Source organism: Anabas testudineus, chromosome 16 (genome assembly GCF_900324465.2).
Source record: "Anabas testudineus chromosome 16, fAnaTes1.2, whole genome shotgun sequence".
NCBI lineage: Eukaryota > Metazoa > Chordata > Actinopteri > Anabantiformes > Anabantidae > Anabas > Anabas testudineus.
The window spans coordinates 1,206,693-1,221,909 of record NC_046625.1 but is presented as its reverse complement, the minus strand read 5'-3'; the positions used below and the strand labels follow the sequence as shown (position 1 = coordinate 1,221,909).

The 15,217-nt window shown below is 43.7% G+C and overlaps 1 protein-coding gene across 4 annotated transcripts in view; it reads left to right on the top strand.

Moving 5' to 3' along the window:
• The window catches only part of LOC113170272 (DENN domain-containing protein 4B), a 37,883-nt gene that overhangs the window by 19,611 nt on the left and 3,055 nt on the right, over nt 1-15,217 (top strand). For all 4 annotated transcript variants that reach the window (XM_026372298.1, XM_026372300.1, XM_026372299.1 and 1 more), the window contains 26 exons: nt 1,292-1,547; nt 1,929-1,998; nt 2,334-2,503; nt 2,829-3,070; nt 3,326-3,392; nt 5,605-5,663; nt 6,164-6,308; nt 6,505-6,680; nt 6,887-6,987; nt 7,448-7,663; nt 7,978-8,123; nt 8,440-8,573; nt 8,981-9,095; nt 9,273-9,479; nt 9,741-9,869; nt 10,032-10,176; nt 10,321-10,476; nt 10,563-10,803; nt 11,880-12,171; nt 12,749-12,853; nt 13,202-13,377; nt 13,657-13,813; nt 13,895-14,134; nt 14,315-14,411; nt 14,600-14,765; nt 15,048-15,106. In XM_026372298.1, the coding sequence (XP_026228083.1) occupies nt 1,292-1,547; nt 1,929-1,998; nt 2,334-2,503; nt 2,829-3,070; nt 3,326-3,392; nt 5,605-5,663; nt 6,164-6,308; nt 6,505-6,680; nt 6,887-6,987; nt 7,448-7,663; nt 7,978-8,123; nt 8,440-8,573; nt 8,981-9,095; nt 9,273-9,479; nt 9,741-9,869; nt 10,032-10,176; nt 10,321-10,476; nt 10,563-10,803; nt 11,880-12,171; nt 12,749-12,853; nt 13,202-13,377; nt 13,657-13,813; nt 13,895-14,134; nt 14,315-14,411; nt 14,600-14,765; nt 15,048-15,106 (4,067 nt within the window). The remainder of the gene's footprint in view (nt 1-1,291; nt 1,548-1,928; nt 1,999-2,333; nt 2,504-2,828; nt 3,071-3,325; nt 3,393-5,604; nt 5,664-6,163; nt 6,309-6,504; nt 6,681-6,886; nt 6,988-7,447; nt 7,664-7,977; nt 8,124-8,439; nt 8,574-8,980; nt 9,096-9,272; nt 9,480-9,740; nt 9,870-10,031; nt 10,177-10,320; nt 10,477-10,562; nt 10,804-11,879; nt 12,172-12,748; nt 12,854-13,201; nt 13,378-13,656; nt 13,814-13,894; nt 14,135-14,314; nt 14,412-14,599; nt 14,766-15,047; nt 15,107-15,217) is intronic.

The window sequence follows — 15,217 nt, the reverse complement described above, 5'->3', positions numbered from 1 at the left end:
AGTAGTAGTAGTAGTAGTAGTAGTATTAGTATTAGTATTATTATTACTCGCTCTCTGGGGAAAACGCTTCCAGGCTGATGTGGAGAGTAGGAAACAGTGACTGAGACTACCTCTCACATGTGCTGGGTGGGCACATTGATCCCAAAGGTATCCTTAAACATGTAAATCATCAAACCTGGAGTTGTTTAACTTCAACAGAACAGCAGGGACATGCAGATCTCTGCAGAACACAGAATCTAATAGCTTTACTGTTCTTGTTGCTGTGCTTTTTGTTTCTCAGCTTGTTTTAAGTGCATTAAAGGGGCAGAGTGATGTGATTTCACTCGTCCAGCAGCTTTCGGGAGTCAACTCAGCAGATCGACCTGCTGAAATAAACCTGCAGAAAAATAGAACTGATCTGTTCTGATAAAGGTGATCTGTGCTGGACTGAATGTTTTTTTTGTTTGTTTTTATTTTCTTTTCATGCTGTTTCTCTTAATTTTTTCACTTTCCATTTAATTATAAGCGAGTACTCTTATTTTCTTAATTTGACAGACTTACTCAGTCAGTTGTGTGTGCATTTTGGTAGTTACATATTTACATGCACGCAGTCCAACAAGATCAAGTTCAAGCACAGGGAAAAGGTTTAAAATATGCATGACACCAAACATCCCTGTGGGGATGGCAGTGTTGGTGTCATTCCTCTCTTTCTCAGCGGTGGCTCACACTGGCACAGAAGGATCCTGCCACTGATCATGTGGCATCATGTTTATAGCGCCTCTGTTTTGGTGTTAAACTGATTTTGTACTGGGTCTGGTTTTGGTCAGACCAGTTCTGGTCTGGTTTTAGGGCGTAAGAGACAGACATGTTTGAAACTCAAGAAGAATTTGAGGGTTTGGATTGAGAAAGAAGCTGATACCTGATGTTTGTAGGAAGCTCCCAATCTCAACTAACATAACACACACCTCCGTCTCTGACTGGCTGAAGTGTCAGTGACACAGTGAGCTGTGAATAACGGTGGCAACGAGGAACAAGAGTGTGCAGAATAAAAAATACTTCTCCTGCATCAACTTTAGTCCCTTTTCACAAAAACTGTCCAATGTGAGTCAGAGGTGCTAAATCAGTGGAGGTCTTCTAAACAGTCATAGTGTGACGTTTATTTAGTGAGCAGCAGACAAATCAGCCTATATATGATAACAAACTATTGTGTTTACACATTGTGTATTTTATACGATGTTATGTTAAAGAAGAGAGAAGCACACATTTAAAATGAAGAGTTCAAGTTGTGTGACATCGTGTTGTCTCCCTGCAGGATTCTGTATGAGGGGAAGGAGCAGCTGAAACAGGGCTGGTACGTCATCGATACCACCCCGTACAGCCGCTCAGCCAGCCTGAGCTCTGGCGGCGCTCCGACAGCTCACCGGGTGTTTCTGACGTACCGGCGGGCTCTGGACTCGCAGGGTCTCCACACACTGGGCATCACCGACATCTCCCTGCTGCTCCCCAGCAAAGGAGAGGTTGCACCACACACTTTCTGTCGCGTTGAGAAGAACCTCAACACCGGCATGGTGAGTATAGAGCAGGGGAGCGGGGGCCTGTCGGTGAAAGACATTTGTTAAATTCTCAAGTAAAACAGTGATATAAGAAATGAGGTTAGTCTGCACCCCATTCATCCACTGATTTAACATTGATCTGCTAAGTTAATAACTATATGTGTGGTTAGTGTTTGGGAATAAAATAAATCCATCCATCCATCCATCCATTTTCTTCCGCTTATCCGCGGAATAAATATTAGACTCTTTATTTTATCTGCTTTTTTATATTTCTATGTAAGACAACACTGTATCTTTATGGAAATATACTGACATGTACTGTGTCTTAGCAACTGAAATGGAAATGGTAGATTTTGCAGGTCGGTTTTTCACACTTGTGTGTTTGTTTGTCTCCAGTGGGGTCCAGCTCTGTATGTGTGCTACAAGAGAGCCGTGGCCAAAGCCAACGCCCTGGTCTACGAAGCCAGTGAGTGTCTCTCGTGCTGCTGCACTCCGATTAGACGGCGTAGTCTTATCAGGGCTGCAACAGCCTAAACAAAAGTTAAAGAAAGGTTCTTCTGTGTTTTTCAGCCTCGGTCATCCAGGGTCAGTGCCATATTTGAAAAGATAATACGCTGTTTCTACTTTCTAGAAATACCTTTACAATTTAAAGTGTTGTCATTTTATTATTCAGGTTTTTTAAGAAAAACTCACAAACAGACTTCGTTTACCTATAAAGATGAACAGAAATGTGAATCCTAGTAGTTATTATATGTTCATGTTAAAACTCAAGTGTAAACAGGTGGATTTCTGTGTGTGCAGGTCTGATCAGTCGGTACCCAGAGGAGGACCTAGAGGCATTTCCCCTGCCAGAGTCGGTGCCAGTCTTCTGTCTGCCGATGGGCGTCACTGTGGAGAGTTGGCCTCTAAACGCAAAGTACCAGCTGCCCATCTTCTCCACCTTCGTCTTTACCTCTGCCTCCGGAGACAAGGTGGGCGAGCTACACAAAGACAGACACACAAGTTTCTCCTGAACAATCGCAGCAAACTGAAATGACCTTAGAGACACAGAGACCTGTGTTTATACCTGACACCATGGATTATGGATTGTAATCTGCTCAGACTGAAACGTATTCCTCTTCAGAACAGAAAGATGTCGAACTGGTCTGCTGTTTTACAAAATACACTCTCCTTACCAGATTTACTTGCCATTTACTTTACTGTACTCCCATTTGTGTGGCTGCAACCACATGATGCTGTGTTTCCTTCCATGTCAAGTATTGTCTGCAGCTGTTAAATTCGCTGCTGTCCCTGCAGGTTTACGGAGCAGCCATCCAGTTCTACGAGTCTTTCCCCAGGGACCTGCTGTCGGAGCAGCAATGTGTGAGGCTCGGTCTGCTGAGCGTGGTCGACCGGCGGCCCATCACCAACCGCAGCCTTCAAGTGAAGAAGAGCATCTGTGTCCTCTCCCACTGGCCTTTCTTCACCGTCTTCCAGAAGTTCCTCACCTTCGTCTACAGATACTCCATCTCCGGACCCCACGTCCTGCCGATCGAGAAGTCAGTGAATGATTTTAATCCACTTTCTGTGGGGTCAGATTTTTCTTTCTGCTGCTGACATTAGGCAGTTATTGATGGGAGGCCTTAAAGTGACCGGTTTCTAATCCCACATTTGAATGAGCTTTTAAGGCCAGAGGCATATTTTAATTCCTGTAACTAAAAGCAGTGTCTTTGCAAACCAAAGGTCACACTGCTTTGTTTACCGATGCTGACCATGTGTTTAACTTCTCCTGTTTTCTCTTTCTCTCTCTGCAGACACATCTCCAGCTTCATGCACAACGTCCCATTTCCTTCTCCCCAGCGACCTCGCATCCTGGTTCAGGTACAGACTCACACCTGCCGCATGTGATGTCTGGTCCTCTTCTGGTCATTTAGTAGTAAATGTAAAGGAATTTAGAAACCTGACCAGAAGAAAACAATCTGCTGCACAGAAGCTATGTAGAAACGTTTTGTACAAAAAAGAGAGAGATGGAGAAAATCATTCTGTCTATGAAGTGAATACTGCTCACAGTAACACATGTATACATTTGGTGGTGTTTTCTGAGCCAAATGTGCTCTTAAGCAGCCATGGGGTATAAAACATTACCGTCTTTCTGGACACTGGTCCCTTTCACCTGTTTCCTCACAGGTTTTTGCATCGATCATAATTTAAATTAATTTCAATAAAAACATTAATCATAGACTTATGCTCTGAGATGCTGTCTAGCTCCTTAAATTCACTCCAGTGCAGCAGTAAATCCTTTGAAAGCTTGCATGTCACATAATCTGACTGACAAACCAGTCTCCATTAGCAGATTGGTGCAGTTTACAGTTTTTTCTATTGATTGGAGGCGGCGATCCTCTCCTGATCTTTTCAGTCGTTTGGATATGCTGGATTCTGACATTTTCCACTTTTAACAATGTGAAATTGCTCAGATGGTGATTTTAAAAATGAACTTAAAGATCTGTTGGGCTTTTCCTTTGGTTTCAACATCACAGATGCTGTTACCTGAAATGATTATGGTCAGAAACAGATGGACAGATGGTCTGACTGTGAATGTTACCTTAGTTTGTTGTTCATTTAAAAAAGGTCCCACAGCTGACTTGTTTTCATCCTGACATCACATCTTCACTTGTTTGGACCAAAATTAGTTTTTGTCTGTTAAAGTGACTGTATGTTGTTTAGTTTAGTGCAGTGTTCAAAGTGACGTCCAAATGTTACTAAGTCCGACCCAGGAAGATTCACGGTGACTTTGACAGAGAAGTGAGCAGGGTGTTGAATCAGACATGAAGCTCACCCAGTGGCATGCTGTCCAATTAAAGGCACCAAATCAATGTCTGAACGCTGAAATATTTCCAATGGCAAATTATGTGTAGACATTCACGGCCCTTATTTTTTTCTTTGTTTTAGTTTTACTCACAGATTCAGAAAGCAAAGTGAATCTTCATTCACAGGCGTGATTTCTGAACATTTAAATTTCTGTCTTTAAATGTCTTTTCCTTCTAGACATTTAATTTAGTTTTGTCTGTATTCAGTTCAACGACTTCTGTTGAGCCTTGAGAAACTCTACAAACAACTTTGTCTTGTTGAGGAGCAGAGTTAAGTCTTATGTTCTTTGAATCATTTGTTTTCTGGTCTGTAGCATCAAATGTGAGATTTTGTCTCAAGTCTGTAGACGTGTGTCACATTATGAGAGAAGTGTCAGGACTGTAGTGGACTCTTCAACTTAGTTGCTGTTAAATTACCCTTTTTCACTTCCAGAGGAAAGAATCGATGGTTTTAGGTAAAGTTTATAAGATAATCTACTGTGTTGGGGGCTCAGGTGTGATTTTCCTCAGCTGAAGGCTGAGCTACATGCAGGTGGATCATATTTTCACTGTAAATTATGTGATAGGAGGATTAATGAAATTTAAAATCACTCAGCTCATTTGTAAGATTTTTCTCACTAACCTCAGATTTACTACTGAATCATTTAGTGAAAACAACCTGTGAAGGACTATAAGCACAAACGGTTTATAAACCGTTTTGAAATGAAAACATAGTCGTACATACAGTCTCTGGTAAACTGGAAAAACGTTCGGTAGATCCTCACGATTTAGCTCAGGGGCTAACAGACATTTAAGCTCAGCTCGTGTTTCCCCCTGTGCGATGCCCGATCTCTCATTTTTCATTCATATTCACTTTCCAGGAAGAGACTTGACTTATGGCTAAAACTGGGAAAACAACTCTCTAAAAAGTTCTTTCTTTATTTTCAGACTACTTGAAGTGGCCATATTAAGCTTAATTTAGGGTTTTTATTGCCTATATTATTATTATTATTATTATTATTATTATTATTATTATTATTATTATTATTATTATTATTATTATGTTCTGTGACTCCCCTAATATTAGATTACTATATCCAAATACACAATATAGTTTATGCAACAGCTTGTTCAAATGCACGTTCACCTCCAGCTTTGGGCCTCTGACTCATCAGAACATGAAAAGCAGAATATGACCCTTTTAAATGTCTGTATTGTAAAGAACATTGTCTGTTTGTGTGTTGCAGCTCTCTCCATACGACAACCTGCTGCTGTGCCAGCCGGTCTCCTCTCCGCTCCCACTCAGGTCAGTGCAGGAACATTACTACATTAAAGTCAGTTTGTTGATGTCCAGTGTTGGAATGTACCTCAGTACATTTACTCCAGTTCACATTACTTGAGTGTGACACCAGTAATTTTATTAAATGAAGCATTTGAATAATTAATCACTACTGCTTTTGTCCAAGTGACTCACAATATTTGCACTTAAGATAAACATTACACTGCAGTATAATAACATACTGTGAATATTCTGAATATACCATTTACTGTAAATATAATGAACTAAAAGCTAAACTGAAGCTATTTGATCAAAGTCTGAACAGAAGTAAGTCCTGTTCACTGATTGAGGTTACCCAAAGTATCTGATAAACCCAGGTGTTTAAGAAGTAGTAAAATTCAAATTATTAATGAAAGTGATTATTATTAGTGAAATAATTTTTGCTGCAGACTGTAATCTGTTATCTGTGTGTGTGTGTGTGTGTGTGTGTGTGTGTGTGTGTGTGTGTGTGTTTGTGTGTCTGACAGTGGAGCGAGCTTCCTGAAGCTGCTGCAGAACCTCGGTCCAGAAAATGCCTGCACGCTGCTTCTCGCCGTCCTCACCGAACACAAACTTCTGCTGCACTCGCTCCGACCCGACGTCCTCACCTCCGTCAGCGAGGCCCTCGTCTCCGTAAGATTGAACACACACACCTGTGTCCACAGTACAGTGACTTTATTACAATATCTGTTGCTTCTTATTCCCGTCATCTGTCACATATAAATACAGCAGTCTTACTGCAGTAATATTACCTGATGTTGTATCCAGGCAGACCAGGGGGAAATGTTGTTCATAGTAAATGTATAATAACCTCTGTCTCACGCTCCAGATGAGTTTCCCCCTGCGCTGGCTCTGTCCCTACATCCCGCTGTGTCCGCTGCAGATGGCCGATGTGCTGCTGGCTCCCATGCCCTTCGTCGTTGGCGTCCACTCCAGCTACTTCGACCTGTACGACCCTCCCACTGATGTAGTGTGTGTCGACCTGGACACCAACACCATCTTTCAGTGAGTCACCGCATCATCACTGATGGTGGAGCTCAAATCACATCTGTCTGATATCTTTTTTTTTTTTTTTACATGTAATCCTGGAAAACAATAAATTATTCCATGTAAAACAAATAAAAAATGTATTTTAGGTTGTAAAATGACCTGTTGGTTTTTTGCTGTTTACTGTAGTAAAAGTCACATTAATGATTTATCTCGTGTCCCAGGTCCGATGATAAGAAGCCGTTGTCATGGCGGTCGTTACCCAGAAAGAGCGGGAAGACTCTGTTCAACACCCTCACCAACCTCCACAAGACGCTGGAGAAGAGTGAGTTACAGCTGTCAGTCAGTTGATTAGTCAGCTCTCTTCAAAATAAAGTGACACACTGACTCCAGAGACAATAACTAAAAGTGGCGTAACGAGTGAATAATTTTCCATTAATTGTTCTTAATTATAGCAGGTTTATTAACATTATCTTTGCATTTGAAGACATTAAAAGGAGCACTTTAATTTAACCCCCTTATATGACATAAATATGAAATAAATCTGAATATATTTGTCAAAAGGTACAACTCCCCCATAAGTTGACACTGCTGTATAAACACACTCAATGATAAATATTGAACATTACATATTTATATTTACAGTTAACTTGTGCTTCATTGTTAGAGGTGTGGCTGTGATAAGTGCCTTAGCCATTTGTAACATGTCTGTATATTCCTGAAAAAAATTACACAGTTTCAGTCTTTGACTGATTCTATAATCTACTCACTTCTTGTCTCTGCAGTTTGCACCCCCGGCCAGGAGGAGGCGACGCTGGAATTCCTGCTAACGGACTACGATCAGATCTACAGGCGTCAGAAGCAGCTGGAGCTGGAGATTCAGGAGGCGTTTCTGCGCTTCATGAGCTGCCTGCTGCGAGGATACCGGACCTTCCTGCTTCCCATCACACAGGCGCCGTCGGACACCACCACCGACTGCAGCTCCCTGTTCAACCTGCAGGGTGAGCGAAGACAGAGGGGGTGTTTCCTCATCCGTCATCCTTTTTACACTGTATTCTCTGTAAATTCACCAAAGTGATAGCAGAGAGTAGAATTGTAAGGACGCTTCTGTCGACCTGAAAACTTGTTCAGACTGTTTGTTACAGTGCTGACAGAACCTGAACCATACATGTTGGTACCGACCAGGATGTGACTTTAGGAGTAGATCATCTGGGGATGGGGGGTGAGCACAGTCAGTCAGAGTTTACCTGAATCCAAGCACAGGTATAGAAAAAGATGAGGTCAGACTGAGGCTGTCCTCTTCCTCGACCTGCAGGTTTTCTGAAGTCTCGGGATCGAACACAGCAGAAGTTTTACAGCCAGCTGACTAGGACCCAGATGTTCACCCAGTTCATCGAGGAGTGCTCCTTCGTCAGCGACCGCCACGCCTGCCTCGAGTTCTTCGACGAGTGCGTCCAGAAGGTCAGAACAACATCTGTATGTCTTCATACAGGTTTTACTTTTCAGTCCTGTGTATGTTTTGTCCTTAAAGGCTGCCGTAGGGACCTGTTGTGGACTGAAGTTATTTTAATTATTGTTAATGTTCTGATAGTTTTCTAAAAACCGGGCAAAATAAATATAATATTCAAATGTATATTGATCAATATATGGAACAAAGTACAGTAAATCTTTATCTTTTTGTATTTGCATTTAGTTTGCTCAGTTTTTCAATCATGTTTTAAAGTTGTTGCATTTTTCTTTTTAATTGACAAACTGAGTCAAACCTGCTTGTTACCAGGTGGATGTGGAGAAGCCAGAGGATGTGAGGTTGATCGATCTGGATGAGACTCACAGTGGAGAACACACGGTCTTCATCATGCCTCCTGAAGAACCGCAGGAACCTGACGGGTCAGAGTGTCCCGCCCTCTACAGGTACAGCTTTACTCTGACACTCAGGGGCCACTTTATTGGCTACACCTGTACAATGAACAAGCAGCTCTGCCATTAATTCTACTTTTACAGGGTTCTAAATTCCCAGTTTTTGTAGGAACTGTCAGCAAGGTGATAATTCTACTAGATTATTATTTTTGGGGTCATAGTGGAGTTGTACTGGAGTGAATCATATTAGGAGGTTGCCTTTTCAATACTTCTCTGACGGCATCAGCCAATATAAAACATTATTGTCTTTGTTAATGTAGAATTTATGGCAGACCTGCTATATTACGTTTGATTAGACTGTACAGGTGTACCTAATAAAGTGGCCCCTGATGTCCTGCAAGACCTGCCCTCATGTTGATGTGCTGACAGCATGTTGTTGTTTTTTTCTTTCACGTCTCCAGTTATGAGACCTTCCCCATCCTTAAGCCAGAGCTCTTTGACAGACCCCAGGACCAGCTCCGTGTCCCGGCTAAAGGTAGCGCCCCGAGCAGCCCCGCCCCCCGACGTACAAAACAGGTGAGTTTTTTTTTTTATATACTACATATACACTACACTATAGCAAAACCTCTTTTGCTCAAAGCTCCAGAAAATATTTTTCACCTCAGATAAGGTGTCAGTGTCTTTCTGTTGAAAGAAAGATGTGGCTCTATATATATGATTCACATGTACAGTATTAAATGTGCTTCCTTCCAGGAGATTAAGTTGGCCCAGAAGCGAGCGCAGAAGTACTCCGCGGTGCCAGACATGTGGTCTAAGTGCCTGCTTGGTCACTGCTACGGCCTCTGGTTCATCTACCTGCCCACCTTCGTTCGGGCAGAGAACTCCAAGGTACGCGCCCTGCACACGGCCTACGACGTCCTCAAACACATGGAGAACCGGAAGGTGGTGCTACCGGACGAGGTGAGACACTGACGGGGTCACTGCTACAGATTTATACAGCAGGGATTTAGAGTTTATTTTATTTGACGATGTCTTAGCTGGATTGCAACAGACTCCTGTGTTTCTGTGTTGCATTATTGTGCAGTATGGCAGCACCGTGCAGAGGTTTTAGGTCCTAAAGGTCAAGTGAAGATGAGTTGAGTCAGAACCCATCTTCAGAAATGATTCCATGGATCTACCTATACACTGTTAATACATACACTGTGTTTGTGTGTGTTTCAGGTGTGTTACCGGATCCTGATGCAGCTGTGCGGTCAGTACGGTCAGCCGGTTCTCGCTGTTCGGGTCCTGCTGGAGATGAAGAAGGCGGGAATCACCCCCAACACCATCACCTACGCTTACTACAACAAGGTTGGACACATACTCATACACACACAGTACAGGCACAGGAAAGAAGCATTTCTAAGTATGCTCCAAGTTCAAGTACATTTTCTTTGCTTTAACGGCAAGTGGATTAGTCTTCCTGCAAATGGATTGATAACCAGGTGAACCAGATGTCCTCTGTGTCCTCAGGCAGTGCTGGAGAGCAAGTGGCCGTCCACCAGTCAGGGTGGACGTCTCCGCTGGGCCAAGCTGAGGAACGTCCTGTTGGCTGTGGCACAGTTCAGGCAGCCAATCAAACGGCGTGAGAAGAGCGGCTCAGTGGGGTCACGAGGAGGTCAGAGAATGTGTCCCTGAATAATTATGGAATATTTTAGCATTTGAGGTGGCCACATGATAGTTAGTGATGTTCCTGCATCAGACTGAACACTAAAAAAAGAAATGAATGGCATCATGGTTTGAAATATTTGTTCTCTTAAAGAAGCGGCGGTGGAGCCCGATCAGAGGCTCCGTACTCACTCCACTCTGATCCGTCAGTCCAGTTGGAGCGGTCTGAGTGAAAGCTCCAGTCACGAGTCCCTGACTGGCCCACTGGTGAAGAGCAGCAGTCTCAGCAGCATGAAGACATCGGCCAACAGTAAGACATAAGGTTTTTCTACTGCGTCACATCCTCCTCTCCCTCCTCTTTCTGACTTCCACTCCTCTCTCTCCTTTTTGTCCCAGAGGTCAAACTCAGTAAGAAGACAACGCACCATAACACTGGGACCAATGGCTGCAGTGACGCCATCTCAGGTAAACCTCCTCTAGGACGCAGAGACACCTCCACTCCCCCTCCTGCGCCCCCTGGTGGTGGCGTTCTGGTGCGGCGGAGTCAGGTCTGCCTCTCCACCTTCTACACAGAGTGTGCAGAGACGACAAACTCTGAGCTGGACTGCAGCTGTCAGCCTGCAGAGAGAGACGGCAGGTGAGTGTGGCCAGAGAATCTCTCCAGAACCAAATCAAATATGTTTGTCATTTTCTTTTAAGAACTTATGTTGACTTTAAGTATTTTGTGCATGTTCTACCTGATTTCTCATCTTTTAATATATATATATATTTTAGATGTTTTCATGGTTTCTTTTCCCATAACTTGCATTGGATTAGCTTTTAAAGTTGTAATATAAATAAATCAAGCTTTAAATGCATCATTTCTTTGTCTATCTTGGTATAAAAAACTTGAAATGTAAATGGTCCGCACTTATATAAATGGTCCGCACTTATATAGCGCTTTTCTACCTAGCAGGCACTCAAAGCGCTTTACACTGCATCTCATTCACCCATTCACACGCACAAGCACACACACATTCACACACCGATGGCAGAGCTGCTATGCAGCTGACCTGACTCACCGGGGGCAACTAGGGGTTCAGTATCTTGCCCAAGGACACTTTGGCATGTGACGTGGCAGCCGGGAATCAAACCACCAATCCTATGATTGGCAGTCAACTGCTCTACCTATTGAGCCACAGCCACCCCTAAATGTGATTGTCCTTTAGCCTGTCTGTGAATTTAAATGCATTTATGGAGATTTGTTCCCAGTTTACATCTAGGATAATGTTATCAGTATTAGGATCCATTAGGATTATTAAGTCAAGTCATATGAGCATTTTATTGTTTCTGTGTAAAGATTTAATTTACAAACTTAATTTAACCTCTTACAGGATCATTTTCCTTTCAGCTCTGCTGAAGACAACTTCTGTTGTGAATTGGTGCTATACAAATAAAACTGAATTGAACTGAATTGAATCCCCTTGTGGAGGCTTTTGACTTGGCCTCTTGGCTGTTAAGTTTCTGATGATCACAGTGAATGATGCTAATTCAGTCAAAATGTTGAATAGAATAAAATCAGTATTTCTTATCAGGAATAATGACATTACTGTCTTACAGTCACAGAAAGGTGTCACTGGATCAGTCAAATCTCCAACTTCACACTATGCTTTGACCCTGGGGCTGTTATTCTGTATATCTCATGTCATTCTTCTTCTGCCCTTTGACCTCCAGACCTGTGGGCACTCGTGACCCGTCCAGCAGAAACAAAGGTGTAGATGAGAACTACAACAACGTCTCTTCTCCGAACCGAGGAGGTCTGGCAGGGAAACTCCAGCAGCTCCTCACTCCAACCAGACACAGAGTGTCAGTGCGACGAGCCGCCAGTGTGGACGACCGGCAGCCTCGAGGAGGAGGAGGAGGAGGGATCGGACGAAGAGTGTCTGAGCAGAGACAGTCCAGGAAATCTCAAGTGGCTGAAACACTGCTGAAAGCCAAGGACAAGCTGGTCAGCGCTACCTCCGAGGTACAACTCTTATTCTGAAGTGTTTAAAAATCTCTGAGTGTCACCGACCATGTGTCCTCTGTTTCCACATGATGCAGATTTTCTTTTTTCAGCATCAAAGATCAGACCCTACCTTTCAGACTATACAACACAACTCATAGTTCAGGTGGTCTTGACTACTGTACTGCAGCACATCTCATTGTTGATCAGTAAAAAAGACACGTTACACCACTTTTCAGATCTCTGCACTGGCTTCATGTCGCCGCTGCGTCAGGTTCAAAGTCCTGACTCTTACCTACAAAGTGGTCAACTCTAGCACCGGCCTACATGAACGCCCTCATCCTGGTCTACAATCCCTCTCTATCACTGCTCTCTGCAAGCGAACAACATCTTTTAGTCTCCTCACCTTCCCTCAAAAGATCCCAGGCTAAACTTTTCAGCTCTGTGGTTCCACGATTGTGGAAGAACAACGAAGAACGATTATATTACTGAATTAGAAGAATGAAATTTGAAATCTGAATTACAGATCAGGATTCTGAAACAGTTGTTCATTGACAGAATCAACAGTTTAATCTGGTTCCACATTGTCTCTTCTCAGAGTTCGTTGTCTGTGGGAAGTGACCTAGACTTGACGGACACGCCAAGCCCAGCGTATCCTCTTCGCAGGTCCTGGGACGCCAATCAAGAAGGAGCCGGGCTCGAGGTGAGAAGATCCGCTTCAGGCATTGAATTAAGCAGCTGGTACATTTTTGTTGATGTGAAAACCTTCTGACGGGCTTAATCTAAAAAGAAAAGGATGACAAGACAGAAACAACAAAATGCTTAAAATAATAATTATTATTATTTTCAAGGGACCATGGATAATATTAAACATGGATGTTAACAAAAATTGTATTGTACCAAAACATCCTAAAGCTAATTTTCATTTTACATTTTATTAAAAACCTGATAAATAAAGTCTTGAACAAACAAGACAAGACACATGATGTGTGTTAAAAATTGTGGAAACGTCGTTTTTCAGGTTAACGCTAACCCCTCTCTCTGTGTCCAGGTGTTGATGTCCAGCTGCTCTCTGTGCCGCAGCTGTAACTCATTGGTGTACGACGAGGAGATCATGGCCGGCTGGACGTCAGACGACTCCAACCTGAACTCGTCCTGTCCCTTCTGCTGCGCCTCATTCGTCCCCTTCCTCAACGCTGAGATCTGTGATCTGGGACCTGTCAGCAGGTACAAACGCCCATCACCGAATCACATCTGTCACAGCATCGTCTGGCTGTGATTAATGTTTGAAGCTGTGAATCAGCCCTTAACATGTGGAAGAGAAGCAGCAGCGTGATCCAAATTCAGTTTTTGGATCCAGAGTGAAACATCAGTGAAAACGTGGATCAGACCCAACAACAGCTCATAACTCATTCATATACTTCATATTAACATGATGTTAAGTTTGTCAAAGCTGAGCCCACAGCAGACGGTCGTGCTCCATTAATGCATCCTGTTTTTCCTCAGCACGGAGCGCAGCACCTGGAACATGGAGGACGAGGTGGAGAGCGCAGTGAGACCCCCCAGTGGCCACGAGGCCTCTCTACGTCAGCAGTGTAATGGTCTCAGTGATGACTCCAGCTCTGAGACCAGCAGCTACTCAGAGAACAGCAGAACGACCACGGTAACATCAAAGGCAAAGTCTCTGCATCTCACATCTTCTTGTTTGTCTGTCTGCCTTCACGTCTCTGCTTCCTCCCCTCAGAATTCATCAGCAGGTGGAGCTCCTCAGGTGACGGTGGCGTACCTGAGTCCTCTGGTTCTGAGAAAGGAGCTGGAGAGTCTGCTGGAGAATGAGGGCGAGGCGGTCTTGGCGCAGCCTCAGTTCCTTGACAGTCACTCCATCATCTTCTGGAACCTGGTCTGGTACTTCCAGCGTCTCTGTCTGCCCAGTAACCTCCTGCAGCTGGTCAAAGCCTCGCCGCTGGTTACCCAGTTCACACAGGTATCAGACAGTGTGACAACACGGTGGGGGACAGTAACGGGGTTATTTTCTCTGCAGATAGAAGTAACATTGTTTTTATTTTGTGGCGGTGGTGCCTCCAGCAGCACATCTGCTCTTCAGGGTTCTTTGTCCATAACAGTTTAAAGTAGCTCACCTTGTCACGTGTGTTGTGTTTCCCAGATAGAGGGCTCAGCGTTGAGGATGAGGCTCCTCTGGGACACCCTGACCCCCGACACAGACCAGTGGCCCCCCCTCTACATCCTCTGGAGGATTCACAGTAAGATCAAGTTTATGCAAACTGATCCACATGTACTGTTGCTGTTTGGTTAGATGGATTCTGATACCTGGACTTTTCATTTACGGTCATCTGCAAGTTGTCACTTTAAAACTTCAGGTTGGATCCAGAAGTTTTTTTATTATCTAATTTCTGTGCACTGTCGCTGCTCCTCCCTGTTCTTCCAACAGGTGGCGTTCCGATGCGAAGCTACAGCTGGCGGCGACACAACCACCCGTTCACGCTGTCCTTCCTGGAGGAGGTGCTGCGGTGGGTCGGCATGAACGAGGTGCACAAAGCCATCACCCTCTTTCTGGACACGCTGGCTCAACAGCCGGGATCACCGCGGATACAGAGGTCATCTTCACATGACTGTTTATACTGCACAGATCAGTATTCAGTGTGGTCGAATGTACCAGAGCCAGGCTCACCCTTCTAACCAATCGGAGAACTTCAATCCTTTCTGCTTGATCAAGTTTAACAGCTTCTTATTTACTGTCATTTCATAATGACTCAGAGCAGAGTGGATTGATTTCACTGGTTTAAAATTAGGTTGCATATTATAGCTTACAAGTAAAACTACTACTGTGCTGGATGTTCTGGAATTGTAGTGACTGTTGTTTGTTGTGTGTCTCACAGGAGTTTGTACAGAGAGTTCCTCTTCCTCACACTGGCAGCTATGGGCAAAGACCATGTTGGTAAGACTGATTAATGTGGTTTTACTTAAACCACACTAGTGGTGTAGTGTAGAGGTAATTCCAGGGCTCAGGTGAAAACCACACCTGGTCTGTTGAGTAATGAAAATGTCC